The sequence below is a fragment of the Parasteatoda tepidariorum genome, chromosome 1 (assembly GCF_043381705.1).
Source record: "Parasteatoda tepidariorum isolate YZ-2023 chromosome 1, CAS_Ptep_4.0, whole genome shotgun sequence".
Taxonomy (NCBI): Eukaryota; Metazoa; Arthropoda; class Arachnida; order Araneae; family Theridiidae; genus Parasteatoda; species Parasteatoda tepidariorum.
In genome coordinates, this window is record NC_092204.1 from 82,183,821 (window position 1) to 82,208,569 (window position 24,749).

General features: G+C 28.4%; 1 protein-coding gene across 1 annotated transcript in view; it reads left to right on the top strand.

Moving 5' to 3' along the window:
* The window catches only part of LOC107447755 (low-density lipoprotein receptor-related protein 1B), a gene marked incomplete in the record, with an annotated part of 75,546 nt that overhangs the window by 38,014 nt on the left and 12,783 nt on the right, over positions 1–24,749 (top strand). The window contains 10 exon segments of the mRNA XM_071185854.1: positions 2,125–2,414; positions 4,340–4,566; positions 6,313–6,497; positions 8,739–8,942; positions 9,136–9,279; positions 10,307–10,509; positions 11,374–11,573; positions 11,996–12,193; positions 13,110–14,460; positions 19,495–20,266. Coding sequence (XP_071041955.1) covers positions 2,125–2,414; positions 4,340–4,566; positions 6,313–6,497; positions 8,739–8,942; positions 9,136–9,279; positions 10,307–10,509; positions 11,374–11,573; positions 11,996–12,193; positions 13,110–14,460; positions 19,495–20,266 — 3,774 coding nt within the window.

Consider the following 24,749-nt stretch of genomic DNA (forward strand, 5'->3'; position numbering starts at 1 on the left):
ACCTGTATAGAATCTGTGAATGCAAAATATTCTTTTCCTTATCATAGTTTTTTTTAAGAGTAGAAACTTTTCTATTAAAAATTGTATGTTGATTATTATTAAGATTTGAAAGTGTAGTAAAATTTAAGAAGTATTTTAAAATCTTATTTTCTAAAAACTTATATGACTTAATTGAGTTATTTTCAATTAAAAAGAAGAATTTTTTTGTAACATTGTGCCCATTCTACATTTCATTCCTTTTAAATTTTGACTGTTGCAATAAATATTGTAGTTTGTGCTAACTTATACCTTTGCAACTGTGTCAGGATGGCCGAGAGGTCTAAGGCGCCAGATTTAAGTTCTGATTCTCGAAAGAGAGTGTGGGTCCGAACCCCACTTCTGACAATAGGTATCTTGTTGTATATAATAATAGTTTTTGTGCAATTTTTATTCATATGTTAATATTAAATTCAGAATTTTAACAGATACTCGAAAAGTGGAAAAATATTTATTTCATAAAAAGAAATTGATCTGAAACTTAAATGTTTATAAAATATGTGTTAACTGTAACTTGCTATTCATACAATTTAATAAGCTAGTAGAGGGCAGTTGTTTTTTATACTTAACCTCTTCACATGGGCGCAAAAATAAGAAATCGAGATCCTCTGGTGGGCTCTTTTTGAGACTGGGGGATGAATTCAAGAAAGGGAACCGCTAATCCCTAAAACAAGTCAAATGATGGGTGTTAAGCATCCCCGAGAGTTTTATTCCCCCTCTGTTATTCTAAACACCATTTGCTGTCTTTTACACCACCCCGGTTAGGGTAATAGAAATACCACTGGTGGAGAATTCCCTTTTTTTGTCAACTAAAAAAGCGCGGGAAAACTTCTTTGGTGGTTTTATACAATTCAGCGTAAAAAACTACATTCCAAATGTCACATGTTGACTATTTATAGTGTTTTCCAAACAGTCAGAATCAGTGTGGTGTGTCACAATTTTCTCATTTTATTGTTTTAAATTCTAAAAACAAATAAACCTAATCACAGTTTTAGAAAACTTTTCATTACGCTAGCTATAAAAAAATTATGCACGCATATATATATGCTGTTTATGACAAATAAAAATAAAGAAAACTAAAGATTACGAAGTCAATATCTATATTCTGTTCTAAACTATATTAACAATTAAAATCTCCATCCTCTGAGTAATTTTATTGTATTTTTTTAATTTCTATTAAATGTTATTTAAAAAGTTTTTTTTTTTCGTTCCATCAAACATTTTTCATCATATATTTAAATTAAAATTATTGTAATTGTGGTATGTCATTGCTCACTGTTTTACATNGCTGATTTTATAAAACGAAATTAAAACAGAACCTAAAAAAGCTTTATTTATTTAAGTTTCTGTAAAATATATTGCTTTTACATTTTATTTCAATTTGAGTTAATTCACTTAAAAGAATGCTTTTCGATTCTCGATATTCCATATTTTTTATGTACTTTTGAAAATATTCGTTGAATTAAATTTGTAATAAAAAAATTATTTTTTTCAAAAAATGGCCTAAACTTGAACAAAAAAATTTATACAAAAAAAATAGCAACTTTTATACTGACTAAAAAAAACTTAAGAAAACGGCATACAAACAAGCAAGTACCCGAACTTGGAATAGATGTTTCAAAGTAGGTGGGAAAAGTAAAGAAACTTTTCTCCCCTTAACTTAAAAAGGTGAGACCTCTCGTATAGACTAAAACAATAAAACACATCCCCCTGTAATTTGATCCTCTGTCTTAACTGCGGTGGAGTTGTCACATGCCCACCAGTGGAACCCAAGTTCAGATGTGACAACTGCTGTCACAGCCCCCTGGAAAAGGTTAACTATGCATAATTTAGTGTGTTTTTATTCTAGTTTCTTGATCTAGATGAAGTGTATGCCTATTGTATAGTAATCCATTATTAATGTAATTTTAATGCTAATTTTTTTTATTAGTAGTAGACTTTCATTTTAGATAAATTGCTGTTAATTTAAATCATTTAATTTTTTCTTCATTAATAGTTACCATTTTAACCTTGGTCAACTTTTCATAAAACAATTTTCAAATTTATTTTTTTAGTTGTTGCTGATGCTGTCATATTGAATTCTTTTAGGTACAAGCCCTTGTGCAAATAACAACGGTAATTGCTCACATTTGTGTCTAAATAGACCAGGAAACAATTACATATGTAGTTGTCCCATTAGTTTGGAACTTTCAAGTGATAATAAAACCTGCATCATACCTGAAGCATTTCTTTTATTCACACGGAAAGACAGTATACGGAGAATATCTTTAGAATCAAATCATGTTGATACAATTCCCTTGTCTGGAGTTGAAGAAGCAAATGCAATCGACTATGATATCAGTGATAATCGTGTTTACTGGACTGATATTAACAAACGGGTAAAATGAAAGTTTTATTATTTTTAACTGCCAATATTGTGTTGAAAAGGTTGGAAGGAGTAAAAGGAAAGTTTTATGTGCCTTCAGCAGTTATAAAATTTTCTCCTTCATTTCAATATTTCTTTGTTGCATTATTTATAATAACTGCATTTCTCTTTAAGTGTTTTTCATTCTAGTGATATTATTTTTATAGTTTTAAAGCTGAGCCAATTATGAGGAAATTATGTGGTTGTGAATTTAGATATAAAAGGGTTGCCCAAGGAAAAGTGGACACATTAGATAGTGTCTGAAAAACAGCAATCATAGCAATGTCACCGTTCAGGATTATAATGAAAGGTGCGGCTATATCACTGGCAAATGATTAAACAGTACAAATGAATGAATTTTAAGTGAATGTAAAGTCGTGCTAAGAAGGATGTGTCTATAACGGAATTGTGTGAATTGGAATGATTTGTAGTTACAGAAGGTAGTTATACCATTATTTTGTTTTTACAGCAGATATCAAAATTTTTAATTTTTAGAACAAACAACTGCAACAAATTCATTTCAGATTATAGTGCTTGCTTTGCAACTTGGCAATCTGATACTGATGTTCACGGTTCAGGAAAACTTTAACACAATTTATTTATAGTGGTTTGCCTTAGACAGGGTTTGCTAAAGACTACCTATTTGACTATAAATGTCTACATTATGCTCATCTTACACTAAAAATCATACTGTGTTTGTTGTTCTTTTCGGAATGCATCGATTTTAGCATGATTTTACCTTCACTTTAAATGTTCCCCGTTTAATCAGTTATATGCCACTTGCAGTGATTGCTGAAAGGTGACACTGCTGTTGCGATTGTACTTTTGAAACAAGGAAGTAACTTTAAGAATTTAATAAACATTTTTGGTGTGAAATTTAAAAAATAGTGTTGAACTGGCAAAAGTACAAAATTAATCTTTTTATGCATCTACCTTCTATAGTTATGAATTGCTTTAATTGTCTACTTTTAAAATAAAGCTTGGGTTGCAGATTGGTATATCATAGGTCGATTACACTGTACCCTGTTTTAAATCTTTGTTATGATTTTGCATAATTTTCAAGATGGCTATTGAACAGGGAAAAGTCAGGGAATTTAACAAAAATGCTCAAAAAGTCAGGGAAAATGAATTCATTTGAATTTGAAGGAACCTGAATGTCCATTATTTTTTTCCAAAATGATTTGTCTGGTAATGCCTATATATGTTTAAAAATTTATATTTTCATCCTTAATGGTAAATATAATTACTTTGTGATATATTTTATATCTAAGAATAATGAACTGTAACTGAAGAAATAACAGTAAAGTTTATGACATTGGTTACAAAATTCAGGAAAATTCAATGAAATCAGTCTGGAAAAATCTGAGAGCTTTTTTTTTCTAAGTGTTTGTGGCCAACAATTTTGTTTATACTCTTAATTTATAAATTTTTAGCAGTTATCTAAAATGTTTTTAATATTAGAGAATAAGTACATGTTAATTGTGTTTACCTCTGATAAGCATTTAAATAAGTATATTATAAAGCATTTTTAACATTGTACATTATCAACCAATATATTTGCATGATATATTATAATATACAGGTTGTAATATGTAGATTGCTATGTATTATACAATATCAACTTATATATTACAACCTATATATTATTCTTTAATCAACATATATGCTAGTTATGACATAAGTAGACCAGCAGTGTTTGCTAAATTTGCTCTTTTATTAATTTTGGGTACTCAAACAATATTATGAAATTTGAAACTTACTATTATTTCTTTTGATTTTGTAAATCTAGACTTATTCAATCAAGTCAAATTCTTGCACTGTTAGTAAAAGTATCTGTAGTTTATTTATCATTTTGGAACACACTTTAATTTATTTCCATATTTTTTCCTTATTACTTAGACAATCAACAGAGCTTTTATGAACGGAAGCAGCGTAGAGATAATTGTTCAGATCGGCCTCAACTATCCTGAAGGAATGGCAGTAGATTGGATTGCTGGAAACTTATATTGGTCAGACATGGGACTAAACCGCATTGAAGTAGTTCGTTTAGATGGCTCTTCACGCAAAGTTTTACTACATCAAAATATGGATGATCCTCGATCAATAGCTTTAGATCCAGCTGAAGGGTAAAATGTTTTTCTTTTTATAATATTCTTTTTTTTTCAGGGGTCAGTTTAGACTTTCTAGTTTCATATTGAAAAATTCTACAGGTGTAATTTCTAGTTTTTCTTGTGCAAAAAAAGAGCAAATTTGTTTCAGGTTTATGTCATTCAGGTTCTTGTCAATCTTAATCTAAAAAGAAAAAAAATTGCGTATTTGCTTCATATTAAAACTGAAATAACAGTGAGATATAAGTGTCAAATTTTATGGAGTATTATAGGGGTTAAGTTAGACTTTCTATTTTCATACTAAAAATTTATTATTTTAAAAAATCATACAAGAATTATATGAAATTTTTCTTTTACGAAAAAGATTCTTTCAATAATCGGGTTGCCACTCCACAGTGAGAATAGGGAAAACCTGAAAAATACAGGAAATTTAAGAATCACCTAAAATAACAGGAAAAATGCAGGGAATTTTGAGTTTTTCTTTAGAAACTAAGAAATTATAGGAAATTTTGTTTCTTATTTTCGTCTTTTAAAAAATGGTAACCACTCAAAGTGCAACCTATGGGATATTTCAGCTATATTAAACTATTTCATTTTCTTTAGCATTATTTGTTTTAAGTATGTTCAGCGGTTCTTTTTTCGCAAATGTAGCTAGTATAATTAGCCCAATACAACTCATATAAAACACAGTGATTGTTTTTCCTCTTAATATATTGTGTATAATACGTACGGGGAAAACATAGGGAATTTTTTTTCCAGATTTGAGTGGCAACTCTGACTAGTTTTGTATAAAATTGCTTTAATTTTATTATATTTCTCAATTTGATAATCTTTATGGGAAAACGAAACAAGTGTTTGTATTTACTTCATATTAAAATAATGTTAGCCAAAATAGCAGTTAGATATAATTCAATAAGATCACCCTTCTCTTAATGTTTTTTATTTCATATGTTTCACTCACTATCTATTTAAGAATTATTAAAGCTGTGTTTAAATTACCAGATATTTGTTATGATTTTAAAATTATCTGGTGAAAACTGCATAATAATTAAAGTTTTTAGACTTCTTAAAAACTTTTTATTTTGGTAGACATAATTACTCATCAATTAAGACTTGTGTTACATAGCTTGATAATTCATTCTTATCAATCAATAAATGAAAGAATGCATGCATAATATTTTTTTTTATTTGGTAGATTTGGTTATTTTCTATTTATTTTATAATTTATAACTCTTCTAGCATTAAAAGTAATGCTATTTTTATTCAAGCATTTTACTAGTGAACAACTTTAATTTTAATGCTTTTATCTCATAAGAAATGAAATTATATTCAGAAGTTTAATATAATTTTATATTTTTTTATAGTAAACTAAAATCAATGTTTTCTAAAAAATATTAGTTATTTTTTTTACAATTATTTTTTGCACAAGCTGTTTATGTATTAAAGTTTACAAAAAGGAAAACTTAAATTTCTCTAATTCTCTGCTACTCAGTATTGAAAACTTAATTAATTCTGACTATGAATTTAAATCTATTTTATTTCATTATGTGATCGAAGGTAATTAGATGCCTGATTTTACAAACATCACTTTAATAATAATATATTTAATGTTTATTTTTCACTTCAAAGCTTGCAAAAACTTGCTAACTTAATCTTAAGTTTTACTCATTGTTTTTATTTTATTAGAAAAAAATCTCGTATTTTTTATTGAATTTAATTTTTAGAAGAAAATCTTGTTTAATTTTTACTGAATGTATTTTTTAGCTATATGTATTGGACTGATTGGGGCTTAAGTGGACGCATCGAACGAGCTGCAATGGATGGCACTTACCGAAAAATTCTAATTGGGAACCTAGGTAGACCAAATGCTATAACCATTGACTATCTTGGAAGACGACTTTATTGGATTGACGTTGATGCTAGAAAACTTGAATCTTCCAATTTGTTAGGTTATTGATGATTTCTTTAAATATGTTTTAAATTAGACCCATTTTTTTTTTAAATGCAATCAAGTGTGATGATCATTGGAGAACAAACTTTTTGTTATATTTATACAAATACTTTTTCTTGCCTAATTCGGATGTTGGGATTTTAAATATTAAATTAGTTTTGTTCCTAAAGCTTCTGATTTTTTTGAAAAATGACCTTTTTAGTCCATTTTTTATTAAAATCTTTAAGTTTAAAAATGTTATATGTAACAAGGGGTCGCATAAATGTTGTAACACATTTCTAAGAAAGTTAGGGCCTGATCAAGATTAAATTGCATAGGAACCGATCCCCAAAAATGTTGTTGGTCATGACTAGTGGTGCTTCTTTGCTATAATCTGTTCAGAAGCACACAGAGAAACAATTTATAATAGGGAACTGTTGGTAACCAGCGGAATTCCTGGATATTGGTTCCTATGCAATTTTAATCTTGATGATGTGCCATAACTCCCCTAGAAGTTTGTCATGACATTTATGCAAGCCCTATTATATATAACTTTTTTAAATTTGTATATTTTGACAAAAAATCTATTGAAAATTACAGTTTTAGAAAAACTGTAGCTTGGAAAAAGAAACTGATTGCAGATTTGAAATCAGTGATGCAAAAGTATCTAAGATCTGTTAAAAAAAAATTGTGCAACAGAGAACTTAAGAAAAAAAAATTGTTCTTGAGTGTAATAATTATAAAATGTGATTTTTTCTTCTTTTTTTGTTGTTGAGTAATTAAATAAAATAAAGTAAAACAAGCAGGCATAAAAACAAAAATAATATAGTTATCATAGATGAGTAATAGTTTAGGTACTATAAACAAGTACCATCTGTGTGAAGCAATAGAATTATTCTTCACCACTTTATTGATAAAAGTACTTATTATAGTACCAAAAAAAGTAATCTGTCTCTTTTAACTGCATTATTTCTCCTTTCATCTGTTGCTTTACTTTATTTAATACTACTTCACAAAAATATTTTTTGTCTTTTGTATTTGATTGATGTTTGTAATAATTATCCTCATTCATTATTCATTACTCAAGTATTTTTCTGTTTTAAGGTTATATCAGATTAAGTTATCAGTGCTGTTAAGCTATTATCTAATTATTCCTTTCTTAAAATACAGCTTATTTATGTGATTTGTAATTTATTTATGCCTAATTCTAAGACAAGTTTGCAATATTGAAAAGTTTCACATCTGTAAAATATTGTGACATAGGTGTAGAATCTCCCTTTTTTTTAACAGACACAATACTGCAGAAGAAACTCTTCATGGCAAATTCTCTTCAATAGTTATTTAAAATTCAAATAATTTAAAAAAAAAGTTTAGACCAAGAATAATTTATAAAGTTTCAAACACTGAATTTTTTTTCTTCAAAATATCAAAATGCAAAAAATTTATGAAAAGTGTTATGAAAAAGAGAAGTAATATTGTCATTAAATTTAGCAAAATTGATCTGGAGCAATTCACCCTTGAGGAAAAGGTAATTTTAACTTTCCCAATTTCCCGAGTATAATCATTTATTTTGTTGCCAAATGAAACATTTTGTTGGTTCATTGATGATTGGCAATTGATGACCAATGATTTTTCATAGCTGCTGATGCTACTTTCAGGGCTGATTGTGCTCCATAAAAAATCTGGATTTCTCGATTTTTCGCTAACAGTGATCCGGCAGTTTCCGGAAATCGAAGATCCAGACGTTTAAAAAAATAATTGATCACAGAAGTTTCTGAAAATCACATTTTCAAAGGTGAAACTTAAAAACGCAGTTTATTTTATTTGTTTGTAAGGGAGAACCAGAGAGATACTTTATAAGCTTATATTCATGATTAATATTCATTTTTTATCAGAGTTATAATCATAAACTCAAGAAAGAAAGACATATTTATAAATTTTAATTACTTCTCCAGGTCATCATAGGCATGTGTAAAATTTTAAATATATTTTAAGTAAACTAAGAAATATTGAGAAAAGGAAGAAAAAAACCTTGTTTACATTTTTTTCTGATTGTTCAATTTAAACAGAATTTTTTTTTTTTTTAAACTCTATAATATATAACTTGGGCTCACAATCACCGAAATTTGAAATTTTCCGGAATTTTGACTTGGGCTCTCAATCACCCCTGTACTTTTCATTCAAGTTGCTTTGAGTTATCACCAATCAAAATCTTTTACTTCTTTCTTGATTTTAATTTTTTTATGTACTTTGTCTTTAGGCAATGACAGAGTTCAAGTTATTGATGAAGACATTTATGAACCATATGGTCTAACTCAGTATGCTGATTATATCTACTGGACTGATTGGGATAATAAAAGTATTCAGCGAGCTAATAAAAGTAACGGAGGCAACCGAACAACCATTCAAATAATGCCTGAAAATGTTTTAGGCATACAAGTCTATCACAAATCTAGGCAATTTGGTAAGTTCATAAAAAAAAATACTGAAGTATAAAAGTGATTTTAGATTAAAGTGAATAAGACTAGATTCAATTTTTGTGTTCGAATTTATACATAAAAATTAGTCATTTTAAAAACATTGCATAAAGGCTCAAAATATTTCTCTATGATTCATAATTTTATTTTTACTATAAAGTAATTTCTCACTTTTTGAAGGTTGGAATCCATGTGCTTTGAACAACGGAGGATGTGCTCATCTCTGTCTAGGTTTACCTGCATCTGCTCAATCCAAAACTTACATCAATCATTGTGGGTGTCCCACACACTACAGTTTAAATTCTGATAACAAAACATGCTCATGTAAGCACCATTTAGTATCTATAAGCTTTGAACTTAGTGGTGAACACTTAATATGACTTCGCAGATAGCTACACTATAAATATATATTTGTATCATAGGGGTTGGATAGTCCAAAGATATTAAACTTTTTTAAATCTAAAATTTTCAAGCTGTGTGAAATATTCCTTTATTATTATTTTATTTCTATATTTTTTAAACGTTGAACAGTCGACCCAATTTTTGAGTTTACGACTACTAATGTTCAACTCCGTAGCCTTGTAATTTTGAACGCAATCCAGAAAACAAGGGAACTCTTGGATCAAGTATCATGAGAAATTTTGCCTTTGTGGAGGACTTTTTGATGGAACTAACCCGCTAACCATGTAATTTGCATTACATGGAGAGGAAGACCACTATAGCCTCCCATGGCTAGCCTGACAACAAAAGGACTCTAACCTATGATCTGTCTACCACTGAGGATATTTTACTTCAACACTGTGGTCGGTGCAAGTCGAATGCAGAATTCTTATGAATGGCTAATCGCTGGGATTCAAACCTGGTTCACCTCATTGGATGGCAAACGCTCTACCACCTGAGCCATCACGGCTCTCTTTATTATTATTATCATCATTTTTGATTAAATATTAGTTTTGTGGTGTTTTAGTTCCATGGCTTATTGTTTACACTATTGATTTATAATTTTAGTTCATGCCGATTTAATAAACTATATCTTTACATGACTTGCATTTCAATAGTTCAAAATCATTAAGTTATCTAGATATTCAAGATAAAATATAAATCCACTTTATTTTACTGAAAAAATGTCTTTTAGTATAATCTTCACATCAATAAACATACATAAATTATGCACAGATAAATCAGGTTATAATTAGACTATAACAAATTTTTTTAAGTTCTACTCATTGTGTTGTTACACTATAGAAGTGATTAATTGTTTTTTTTCTGATTCCCTTTTTAAATGTGTTCCTCTTATGTTGCTTTTTAAAATTTATGTATATGTATATATATATATCTTATTTTCATTTAGATCCCAAGGCATTTATGCTATTTAGCCAACGTAACAGCATAAATAGATTTCTGATAGATACATTGGACTCTCCTGAAATTAAATTCTCAATCCCCAACTTGAAAAACGTAAAAGGTTTAGATTATGATCCTGTTGACCAATTTGTTTATTGGATTGATGGCAGATCTAAAACTGTTAAGAAAAGCCATGTCAATGGAACAAAGGTTAGTTTTTAATTTTATAAACTAATTTTAATTATTAGTTTAAAAACTTAGTTACATTATGAAAGTATTAATCTAATTTTATGGAATTCACAGTTAAATCAGCAGTGAAAAACCTGCTGCGCGGAGGCCTAACGAATGCCTTAAATGGTAATTGTGTCGCTATTGGTTTTGCAGTCTAAAATTAATTTGTAAAACCTGCATAACATTGACATAGAAATTTTATTACTGCTTTTCAATAAAGATTGAAGAAATTTTGAAATTATAACATTAAAATTCCCGATTGTAAAGGTTCTGGCAAAAATTTAAATCTTTCAACATTTGATTATTATTTTTTTTGAAGAAAAATTTGCTGTAACCAAAACATTTTCAAAACAAATGTATTTCTAAGGTTTATTTGAAAATTGAGTATGTAATTAGTTTATATGCTGTAAGAAATTATTTTTTCCTCAAAAAAATTAAAAACATGCAGTCAAAGTAGGCAAAATTTAAAATATTTTTTTATTCAAAAATATATTTATTTGTGGTACTTCCTTTTTTAGTTTTTAAGGAAAATTGATGTTATTTTTACTACGTTGAATAATAATTAGGTTATTATCAGTTGATATAAAAACTGAATTTTTTGCAGTCCATGAAAGTTGCATTTTTTTTCTGCTGCTTCCTTCCGAAAATGGTTATGCACCCCCAATTTAGAAATAATATGCAGCACCATGCTAAACTTTGTTGTCTTAAAAATCTCACTTTTTCCTATATTATTATTTTATTACTTATGTGATATTTACATAAGGTAATCATCAAAATAATTAAAACTTCGTTCTTCTATAAATTAATTGCAAATGTTAGTTTTTTAATTTTATTTTTTCTTAGGTTAGCATTGTTGTTCCAAATCCAATCGATGATATTCAACCATTTTCTATTGCTGTTAATCCTTATACCCGCACAGTATTTTGGTCCTGTTCTCAACACAATACTATAAACATCACAACTTTAAATGGCAATCTTGTTGGCACAGTAATCGGAAATGTCGATAATAAGCCCCGTTTTATAGCATTACATCCAAGAAAAGGGTAAGAGTTAAAGTTTCTATTTTTAGTCCAACTTGAGAACTTCAAATTATTAACAATTTAAATATTTAATACTAACTTATTACTTAGTTTAGTAGTAAAGTTATTTGCTTTCTGATTGAAACATCCTATAAAATGCTATTTTTACGTTTATTAATTGCATATTTTTTAATATTCTTTTAAATTACTATTCAATTGACTTTAAAAATTTTTTTTTATAAATTTAATTTCGATATTTTAAAATTAATTCAATAGAAATCAAAATATACTCTTTTTCAATAATTATATTAATATTAAAGTATAAAGGAGCTTAACAATGCATTCAAAATAATTAAGCTTTGATTGCAATTTTGTTAAATTAGAATGTATTGCAATTTTAAAGAATGTATTTTTATCATTTGATAAGCATTGATTTCTTTTACTAGATTCTTATTTTGGGTAAATATGATCCATACTCATGTCATAGAAAGGTCTAATATGGATGGAAAAATGAGGAAAATACTGTTTTCTACTGGTTTAGATTCTCCAGTATCATTGACAGTTGATATTTTAGACAGTTACATCTACTGGGGAGATGCTGTACTAAAGACAATTGAAAGAGCAACAATATTTGGAACTGATAGGTAAGTAATTTTTTCCCCTCACAGAATTAGTAAATTCTTTAAGTATAGTAAGTAATCCCCATTTCTGATATGATTCTGATCATACTAAAATCTGAAAGTAGTTTATAAATACAGTTTGTATTGTAAGAACTAATTATAGTCTTGCTCTAGAGATGCATTCAATTTCATCTCATATGGTGGTTTAAAAACTGAGAATATAGGTGTTTTGCGTGTGCATATTCTTTTTTTAATGTTCCTATCATAATTATGTATTTGTTCTTGCCACGAAATTTTTTCTCTCTGTAGGCTGTAAAATGTTCATTTTTCTTTAAATTCCTAAACTACGACAGTATATGGTACAGAATGATACTTCATCCAGAAAAAAAAAATATTTATTTTCGTCTTGTATTTTTATTTCCAAGAGATCCAAAATTACTTAAATAAGAATAATATAGCGATATCTCTTAAGGATCAAATGTATTGACAATGAAAAATTTTGCATTACATGTAGTTTTAAATTAAAAAGTTAAGGTTTAACTCTAAAAATTGTATTTACTCTAATTTTTGCAGTTAAGTCAAATTAAATCAGTAAAGTTTAACTTTTAATATTTCTATCTAAAAATCTTATAATGCATAAATTATCAATTTATAAAACATTCTGCTTATAAACATCTGCTTGCAAGATTTTTATCATTTTCATCAAAAATAATTAATAACATTCAAAAAGATTTCAGTAAAAATAGCAACATTTGAGGCAAAAAATTGGACAGTAACCGTTAACCTTTTAATTTAAAGTAGTATAGCATAGGGTATGGGTAATTAGAATGCCTGACATATGAACTAGTACTACTTATAGTTTGATTTATTATTCTAACTAAATTTTTTGACACGTAATAGAGTCTCATGAAGTAACTCTTAATTTTTCTTTTTCCTTCAGAAAACTGCTGGTTTCTGAACCTATTTTATATCCTGTGTCTTTGACAATTCTTGGAAAGCATATGTTTTGGATAGATAATGATCAACAAATCATTGAAATGGCTGATAAAGATAGTGGTGGAAATCGCCAAAGAGTACAGAGGCGTATACTAAATTTAGTTAACTTATTAGGTGTTAACTATGTTGATCCTAGAAGCTATTCCTCTCATCCTTGTTTTATTAAGAATGGGGGCTGTTCCCATATATGTCTTACAACTGAAAGTAATAAAAAATATTGTTCATGTCCAGTGGATTTAGTTTTATCAACAGATGGAACTTCTTGCATTGACATACCGATTTGCTCTCCTGATAAGTTTCGATGCTTAACTGGTGTAGCTTGCATACCAAAGGAATGGGTTTGCAATGGTAGATCTGACTGCAGTGACAGTTCAGATGAGAATAACTGTGAAGTTTGTAAAACAGGACAATTTAGGTGTCATAATGGAGACTGCATTGAAAGAATGCTGAAATGCGATGGTATTCCTAATTGCAAAGATCATTCTGATGAAGAGTGCTGTCAAATGAATAAGTTCCAGTGTCTTATTTCAAGAGAATGCCTTAGTCTTACTCAAGTGTGCGATTCCCAAAGAGATTGCCTGGATGGGCATGACGAGAGTCCTGCTAGCTGTGGCGTTTCGGAAAAACCTCACTCAGCAAAACCTAACTCGCAGTTCATATGGAGCGTACCAGCTATTGTAACTGCATTTATTTTATTGATTTTCTGTGCATTTGCTGCAAAAAAATGGAAGTTTTTTCAAAAGAAAGAAACTGTGAGAAATGAAGTTAGAATAGAGATGCAGCCTTCAGCAATATGCAATGGCGAATTCAGCTCTATGAATGACATAAACCGACAAAGAGGTGCTGCTGTTTCTTCATTTCATAGCTCTTTTTATGAACCCATATCTGATTTAAGACCATCAAGAGTTCAGAGCCGTAGCAGCTTTTATGATCATAATAACATTACTGGAGTGTCATTAGACAGGATGTATAATACCCAATTAATTAATCCTCCTCCAAGTATTGCCGCAAGCAGCACCGATTATGAACATGGTTCTTATTATAATGAGCGTCCTTGCAGACATTATCAGTGCAATGATCATTCATATATCAATCTTGCTCCCCCACCCACACCCTGTAGTACGGATATATGTGAGGAAAGTGAAATTTATGCCTCTTCCTTAAATGGTTCAGGATTAGATCTTTCTCATGGTCCAAACTCCTTTATATCGCCCCCTACTCCTGGAAGTTCCTATTTATCAGAAGAAAATCTTGCTCTTATTGCTCCACCTCCTTCTCCTGTTCTTACAACCCCTTAAAAAATATTATTATTTAAATTGTTTAATGAGACAAAAATGTGTGAAATATTCATACAATATTCTAACAACTATTACTGATGTTAAAAAAAAAACAACTCTGATTTTCAAACCATGAACCATTGTTTTGTTTATTAAAGTGTGTGTTCAAGTTGCATGGATCTATTACCCATATAGTTTATCTTGACCCTATGTTCGAATTTGAAACGTAAGAGACGCCATTTATTTACAATCATCCTCATTTATTCACTTTACTTCACATGCCGTATCAAAATCTTAGACCTGATACTTTGCACAAATCTAAATCATACTTTTATATTGATTGTAGTATAAATTTTTTGGATCCCGTGCAAGGTATTTAAAAACTAATTATTGGGTGTATTGATAAGAGATGCTTTTGGAGACATTCTGTACAAAAATGCACAGTTAAACACTTTTTCTTGAAACTGTTTGGTAATGGTAATGCCATGTAATTTAATCTTGATCATTCAATGTCATTGGCTCCTGATGTAATTAATACCCTTTCTTTCTTGCTTTGTGTAGCAAATGGAGTTCTTTCAGAACTAACAATTTCACGTCACACTTGCTTTAAATCTTTAGTCAGTCTTCATAACTGAATCCATGACTTTTAGCTATAAGTCAAGCTTCACTCTGGAACTTAATACATAATTTTAAAAAGTACCCAAGTTTACTTTTTCTTGATTTTCAGAAAAGTTATCCAGCCTTACACCAAAATTTTTAAATGCATTTTGTATATTATTTTGTCAATCATAAAATTTGATGAAATTAAAAATGATGCAAAATTGTTTCACATTTATCTACGAAATTCGAATGTTGGTAAAATATTTTTCTTTTGTTCTTATCTTTTTTTTGTGTGTGTTGTGATATAGTTTTTAAGACGTTCATCTAAAATGTCTTTTTGAGTTCCTAATTTAGTGTGAAAAATAGATCTTCCAGTGGCTTTTAAATCCCAATAAAATTTATGTAGTGAACATCATTTCTATGAATATTCAGAAATTGATGAGCTGTTTGATAAATATTTTTGATAATGATGTCAACTTTTATTTGTGATTTTTACATATTTTATTAGAAGCATTCATCTGATATATTCTTTTGTGTTTCCTATTTATTGTGAAAACTAAATTTTATAGTGGCTTTTAAATCCAAATGCAGATAATGTATTTTAGTATCAGAGAACTCATTCTTTCTCTATATAGAAATTGATATAGGAATAATATTTTTGTAAAAATTTTTAAGTTATATTTGTGATATTTACTCATACATTTGTACATATTGCTTTCATTCTTTTAAAATAAGCAACATTATTGTGTTGTTGCATATAATTTAGTTGCAAAGTACTTAGCTTTTTGTGATAACTTATCATAATTGTGATATCATTATACTTATTTGCGTAAGTATAAAATAGGAGGGAATGGTGTATGAAAAAATAATGGTCGTTTAAGGTTTTTATATGTTTAAAAGTTATTAATTTTTTACATGTAAAATTGCTAAATTTGTCTATTGCAATAGATGTTTGCTAATATAAGATGTTTCTTTCCTATTTGTAATTGAAATACATACAAAAAAATTTTAACTCATATTATCCTTAAAAACCATATTTTTTAAGGTTTTTAGATCTAATTTTTATTGTTTACTCAAGTAAATTTTATCTTTCCATTAATTATAAAATTTTTTTAAAAAAAAACTTTTTTTTCTTCTTAGTTTTAATAGTTTTTTATAATGATGTAATGTAATGCTCCCAATGTTCATATCAAGTTTCATTTACAAATTAAGTAAAAAAATATTACAATCTATTCCTTAGAAATTATTTTTATAAGAAAGTGTTTGCAGTGTGTTGTTATTAATATATTTGTAGAATTTTGCAAAAGAGAGAACAAATCCGAAACTTTTAAGAATTTGAAAGCTTTTTTTTATTTTCAGTATTTTATATTTATCTTTAGTATAAATAAATAGTAATTTTAAATGTAAATTATATATGTACAATCAAGGCTGAACGAAAGTCTTATGTGCTCCAGGACCAAATTTATTGTAGGACCCTTCCTCAAGGCACAAAGAGTCTTTTTTTAATATTTTGAAGACATTTCAAACACTACAGTTTTTATATAGATATAAAGAAATAAACTGCAACTTTCGTTTAAAAAAATGTTCCTTTCCTCAACCTTGTATAGAATACTTAAAATTGAAAACAATCTTTATAAGAATTAAATTTGTATTTTTGGAAAAAACTGTTGATTTTTAGTGAAAACAACAATTATACTACAATATTGTATAATTTTAAAGGAAAGCTACTTCAATCATTATCAAAAGTCTCATGACATGATGCTTAAGATTTTTAATTTTTTACGATCTATTAAGTTTTAAGACAAGAAAGTGGTCCAAACTATTGTAATACTTTTTGTTTGTGCTCCTTCATTTAGTTTAGGAGTATTCAATTTACTGTAAGTCTTGATGATTCTGCTTTGTATCTATTTTAACATTAAGTTTTTCTGAGAATAAGAATTTCTCTTAAGATTGTATTTGCAAACTAAAAGTAATTATATTTACTTACTATTACTTTTAAATACAATGATGTTGATATTTCTTTTTTGATTTTAGTTATGGAAAAAAAAACAAACTATTATTTAAATATTTTGTAATTTTTTTTTGTAGTATGTTTTGTTGCACTTTAATATATTCCTGTTCATTCCATTTGTTACAATTAAAAAATGATCTTTTTTAATGTTGAAAACAACTTACATAATGCCCCAACATTCGTAAATAAAAAAGTGCTTACTTTTACATAAGTACAAAAAGTAGATATTGTCTATATTAGCATATCAAAATAAGTTGATGCATCAATAAATTCATGTATCATGGATTTTGTATTACTAAGAAAATTTATTATTATTTTTTTTGAAATTTCATCATTCTGATTTCATCATCATATATATCATACACTTAGAGAAAAAGCTGTATTTTTTTTTAGTTCCTATCAATGTATGCATTTCTTATTGTGATATATTTAAGATGTAATTGTATTTTAGTGTGTTTGTAAATATTTTGTGCTTGTTTTTGAGATTTGTGATTTGAAAATTTAATGTGTCTGAGAATTAAAAATCAATCATAATTTCTTCATTCTTTAAGTGTACCCAATTAAATAAGTACTTCAAGTGTATCCAATTAAATAAGTACTTCAAGTGTTCTTTGTAATTGTTAAAGATTTGTTTCGTTTATGTGATGAATTCTATATTTGAATGACCAGTGTTCCATATTGTTTAGAAATTCACTTTTTTGTAATTAACATTGGGCTCATATCATATTATAAGCACGCTAATGAAATCCACACTAGAGTATTCTTCAAGTTTCAATTGATAAATATCAAATGAATTTTGGACAAAACACCCTTTGAGTATTAAAAAACTTTTTTTTGTTGCTATTTTTGAAAAAGAATAAATCAATTTTATATATTTTTAAAAAAAAATAATTTTTTAAAATTTTTTTATGTAGTTGTACTGCAATTATTCATTTAAAACAGAATTATTTAATTGTTATAAATTATGTTCTACAAACAATTTTCAAGTAAAACGTAACTAGTTCAGAGTTATTTAATGAAATTTTTTTCTTCATTTGCCTGAAAATTAAAGTTTTTTTTAAATGTTCTGAAATAATTAAAGACTGCAGTTTTTTTCCTTTGAAAGTATATACCTAAAATTAAATAACTTGATGAAAAATGTTTTCTCATTGGAAAAATTTCTGAAAGAACGGAAGTTGAATTTGAATACAAAAAGATCAATCATCAATATATTTGATAATTAAAGCTGTTGTGGTTGTTTTTTCCCCCACCAACATTTACAAACATTAATAAATTTCATATCTTACTGTTAATTCGTTTCTTTTACATGAAAATAAGAAAATTTTTTAAAAAAACTTTTGAAGTAATTATGGAACATAGTTATTTTTCCAAAAGCATTTATCTTATAATTAATAAATGGATGAAATATGTTTTTACTCTCTGAAATCAAATCAAAATAAATAGTCAAATTATCAAGTAATCCTGTTATCAATATATTAGTAAATAAACAATAATAATAAGAGGAACTGAAATATGTTTTTTTTTTTTTAAATTTAGAATTTGTTATGTATAAATTGTTGTATAACTGTTTTTTAAAATAAAACTATTTTTTAACTTCATTTGTCTATTTCAGATTTAAGTTAATATCCTAATTACCTAAATTTCAGTATAAATTAGCATTCCATTTATAAATTTGTTCGAAGATAACATCAGCAAAAAGAATATGCTTTTTAATTTAAATGCTGTTGCATTGAAATTGTTTTATAATTGTTCATTAAAATTTATTTTTATAACATTTACTCTTTCATTTAAGTTAATTTCTTATTCAAAATATTTTTACCCTTTATGAAATCAAACTTAGCATTAAGAACAATCATTTGATAAATTGATTATATTTTCACACATTTATTTGCCATTGATCAAACCACCCACTTAAGATGATAATTTATTTTTACTTTTAACCGATTTAGCATTGCAAAATCTTTTAAAAAAGGAATCATAAATGTTTCCTCTTTAGAAAAACCGTGTCTGGTCTATGTTTTCTCGTATGACCCCCCAATTAACCACCTAGGCTTAGAGTCTTGTTTGCTATCCCATAGACACCATACTATTTTAACACTTTTAACACCCATAACAACGTTTGCACTGTGTCGTTCATTCCAATATATTGACCCCAGGAAAATCAATCAGAAATAGGTGTTGAACTTTTTTTTTAGCAAAATGCCACCATTGACATTAAGCCATTTGATTTAGCAAAATGCTTAAAGTAATCATTAAATCCCTAATTCATTTTATGTTACCGCACATTACAGGGTAACAAAAAAGTATAGGGATCACTTTTGTGGTTATCTACTTCTAAAGTTTTAAAACCTTTTTACATATATAGCATACTGATCTAAAGCTCTGCTATTAGACTTTCAATTGCAATACTATTTCATAAAATCACAAAAATGCCTTTGAAGAAATTTGACAAAAAGCTAATTGGTCAAGTACAAGCATTTTTGGAACTTCGATGGAGCCACAGGATTATACAAACCCATTTTAAAAAGAAAGGTATTGCGATTTCACTCAGCCATGTCAGTCGTATCAAGAATTCAAAACTTGGATCGTTACAAAATAATGCAAAACCAAAAAGAAGTGGACGGTCAAGCAAATTGAAGAAATCAGATTTGCCGAAGCTTGATAAGATGACATCAAAACCGGACCCACCAACACAGGTAAGCATGGCTAAAGCTCTTAACGTGAGTCAGCAAGTTGTAAGCAATCAACTAAAACTAAAGTTGACGAAAAAATGCCATACAAAACCTAAATGTCATCATTTAAGTGAGAGATCGGTGCAAATAAGGAGGCAACGTTCATGGCCCCTTTACAAGCTTCTCCGTAAGGACAGATGGCGAAAGTTCATTACAACTGATGAAGCTTGGATCTATCTATCTAATACCAATGCTAAATCTAAAGTTCAATATCTTAGCCGTGGGCAGAACAGGCGAGACTTGACACCATCAACCACGGTGCCTCATCCCAAAGGCGTAATAATTTGGATGGGCATATCCGCCCATGGTGTGACCAAACCTCGGTTTGTGAAGCCTGGGGCCAAAATAAATTCTGAGTATTACATACAGAAGATATTAAAGCCCTTTCTTAAGGATGATTACTGCAGATTATACCCTAATGTTGATGCTGTGTTCCATCAGGACTCTGTCCCATCGCATGCATCTAAGGTCACCCAGATCAGCAAGTGCAATTCCTGAGACCAGAACAGTGGATTCCAAACAGTCCTGATGCTGCACCATGCGACTATTTCCTATGGGAACATCTGAAAAACAAACTGAATAAGCGAGGAATTTCTATGAGAGGCGTTCAAAAAGCTATTAGAGAAGAGATGAAGAAAATCCCCTAGGAAATCATTTTGCGGGCTTTAAAATCATGGAAGAAGCGTTGTAGACGAATCCATTATGCCAGGAGGTCGACATATTGAGAAGCATCGCTGAATTTATGTAATAAATTTTGGAAATAAAAACTTTCAAAAATGATCCCTATATTTTTTGCTACTCTGTAATTGTGAAACATTTTGAATTGCCTGATTGAATAAAAATTGATGTAACCCAACACCTGGAAGTGAGAAAGGCTTTGCATGGGTTACAATAAACGAGAAATCTGATCCCTTAGTAGTCCGAACGTTGTGACATCTCTTATTTTTTCCCCACTGTACAATTTATCTTTTTTCGTCTGCCTACTAAGTTGATCCGTACAGGGGCCTTCTCCCTTCTAGAGGGTGTTGCATGATCTCCCAGATTCTTATCCTTTGTGGTTATGATTCTATGGTCGAAAAGTTGTTAGCATGTAGATCACATCATACTAAAACATGAATGAATTTGTATGTTGCACGGCCATGCAGATATCAGTATTCATCGGTTAAAATTATAAATAAAATCTGCACAGCTTTTTCAACTCAAATTGCATTTCTGCGTTGTTAAGTACCCTACTGTATTACATTTTTTACTTCGATTTTGACATTCAACTTTTCGAACTAAGTATAGAGTGTTTTTTTTAATTTCTATTATATTTTTTATTCTATTAAACTCTCGTTTTATCGTTTTTATTCTATTATATTCCCGTTCCATTTCTTGTACCCCATCGAATTTCAAGTTTCCAAGTTAGGTAGTTTTTGTGCAGCGAAACATAATGTAACGTTAAGTTATGTAAACCAAAAAAGTGCGAAAAATTCGCAAAAAAGCACTTTAAATTGCAATATTTTTCGATCACACAATTTGGAATAATAATAATAAAAAAAAACTCTGTTAACCTCATAAACAAAAATATCTCATTCGGTACGCCAAAGTCCACCTTTGCATGAATGCAGGCTAAAGACCAGCCTACGTGGTATTTTTAGTGCAAGTTTAACGATTAATGATTCTCGAACTAATTATTAATTGTTAGATTTTTTTATCCCGCTGTAATGCCAGTATATTTTTCTGCTCATATTCGTATTTTTAAGTTTCTAAGTGATATAATTTTTGCGCAGCAAAATAAAATGTAATGTAAAGCTGAACACTCAAAACAGCGTCGGCTTTGTTAACGTTCTTTCAATCTAGAGATAAAAAAACGATAAAAAATTTACGAAAAAGGCACTTAAAAATGCAACAATTTTTGAACAATTGACTTGAACAATTGCAACAATTGACAATTTTTGCAACAATTTCGAAAAAAATTTATAAATATAAATAGCCCTTTCAGTACTTAAAATTGTAACTTGTAGTTGCTCTGCATTCCTCATGGTATTTTATACTACAAGTTTATCAGTTAATAATTCTTGGCATAATTATCAAAGATTAATCTTTTTTTTTATTCTATCGTACTGCTGGCACATTTTTCTACACTTAGTCTCAATTTCGGGTTTTTGGATGTTATAGTTCAGGGNCAGTGAAGTCTTATTGTTAGAGTAATTGAGCTGAGTATTGTTCTGGTGAGCCAACTACAATCGCCAAGGTGCCAAATAGATTTTAAACTTGCAATTTTAAAAACAAAGTATTATTTTCCCAATAATCACGAAGTCAAAATTATTTGACGGCACGTCTATGACCTCATTAAATAAATTTATAGAAAAATTGGCACGTTGGTGTATAAAAGTTCGCCACCCCTGTTATAGTTTTTCCTCAGCAAAACAAATTTACCGTAAAGTTGAGCACTCAGCTCAGCGGCGGCATCGTTCACAATGTTTTAATAGAGAGAGAGACAAATTATTGATGCAATGGGAATTTCATTCATGTTTAGTTCTTAAATAAATGTGATAATAATCGATGATGCAGTCAGTGTTAGGGTCTTGAGTTTTCAGAGAAAGAGAGATCTCGTACATCATCCACCATGCACGTTTTTCTAAATTTAGTTCAAAACAAATAAAATAATATTAAAGTTAGTAAAGTCGCAATAGTTAGTATGATCGTACATTGGTATCACAATTTCACAAGAAAATTCTTTATTTCAAAATTGCTAAGAATTGTTAATTTTTAAGGACCGTGCTGAAATATTTAAGAAATTGTGTTAGTATATGTTTCCTACGTCTGTCAATCTGAAATCGTATCAAACACTTTGCATCGGTGAACTTTTTCCAAAAATGACGGCCAGAAATACAATTTTCTTTTTCAAAATTTTCTACGCGTGTCTTTTTTAAATGCATTATCACTTTACATTCGAGTTGTCATTTCTTTCAAAAAATTGCAGTAATAGAGTAATTTCTTCTTATTATTATTGATAGTAATTTTACAGTAATAGTAAATAATAGTAATTTTCATTATCATTAATCGTAAATTATTATTATTAATCGTAATTTTATAGTAATAGTGTATAATAGTATTTTTTTTATATTTATTAAAAGGTGTTTCAAAATTTTACGTTTCAGAGGGATTCTTTAAAAATTAATTTTACGAATTGTCAATATTAAGTCTTTTTTTTTTCTGGACTAGTTTCTAAGTGAATCTATCTCTGGTGCCGTATATTTTGCATTACAGAACTATTAAAACATAATGATAGTCAAAAATTGAATTCTTTCTCGAAAACGTTACTTTATACTTTACAAGGGACCGTTTAAATATAATTTTGAAAAGCTTTTCCCGCGAAACCAACGAAATTGGTACATAAAAAATTTCTCCGTGTGCCCTATTTTATAACTTTCAATAAAATAAAAAAAGTACAGTTTGATATTAATGGTAAATTTTTTAAACTATTTATCATGTAATTCAGTCTTTATTAAAAATGCCCAATGTCTTGACTTGCTGTAGAAAAAATGGCATTTTCGTGAGATAAAATGTATAAGTAGTAAAGCTTTTTTTTTATTTGTGTTAAGAGTCTTTTATCTAGACATTTTTATTGATTTCCGGTTGCTGATATACCCCTTTGTAGACTTCCTCATTTAATGCTTGTTAAGGCAAAACATTATTTGCTATTTTCGAAATATTAACTCAATTGTAAGTTAAGAAATCAATTGTAGACAATGATTCCACGCATAATAATTGCTTTGTTAATCTTCGTTGTAGTATCTTCAACGCAAGGTAAGCTGGAAGCATGATAAAGATACTTTTAAGTTAGATTTATATTTAAATGTTAAAATATAAATTTTAAAAATGTTTTTCAAGTGCACTCTAACCTTTATTGTTACTCGCATTTATGTAACGAAAACCCTTCATTGTTTTTTTCCCTTCTTTGTATTCCCTGAATTGACCTGCAGATGGTCGAACCAACCATAGGTATGAAAATAGTTTCTCATAGTCATTTAAAATTTGAAGTTCGTGATAAGTATACTTACCAAAGCTTTATAAAGGGTTAAATAATAGGAGATAATGCGATTTTTTTCTTAAATACTGTATCTCAGGCAAGTAAACTCAAATGCAATAAATTTTATTTCAAAATTCAATTAATTACACTTAATTATTTTTTTAATTATCACATAAAAATGATACATGTTAGTTTTTAGCAATTTTTTCCTTTTTTGCACAATGTAGGATATTTTTAGGGTTTTTCAAAATCCGATCATGAAACTCAACTCAGTAATAGGTGCTTGCATACCACGAAACTGCCCTAAAGATTGCTTGAATTGAATCTCTTATTTTTCTTTGTAATCAAACATTCTGACCAACGACGGTAAATCGAATTATATTTTTAGATAGCGTAAAGGTATACAAACAGAAAATATGTTTGTTTGTTCTTTTTTTCATTGTCTTTTACATGATAAAATTGACCAACATTGTCCAAGTTACAATTTATTGAACGCTTTGTCTCAGGTGACTATTATGAAAGTGCACCCAGTGGTTTTATGTATATATATATATATATATATAAGTAAGTTCAAAATGAAGATAAAACAAAGAAAAATTCTAGACATATGAAAAAAAGGGGGGGGGGAATAAGTAAAAAAATAACAAACAACAGTTTAAAAAAAAGTAAAAAAATAAATAAAGGATGAAATTTTATTTAAAAAAACCGAAAAAAAGATATAATCTTTTCATCAGCCCACACGATTATATCCGCAAAACAGAGTGCTTTCTGATATTGTATTAATAAAGCCAAAGCAAAATATATTAATACAATAGTGTGAGGAGCACTCAAAAAAATTTTTTAACAAAAATTACAACAAATAAAATAGAACACAAAAAGTAAAAATAACATGTAAAAACAGAAAATAAAATAAAAGAAAAAGAAAAAACAGTATAAAACATAGACT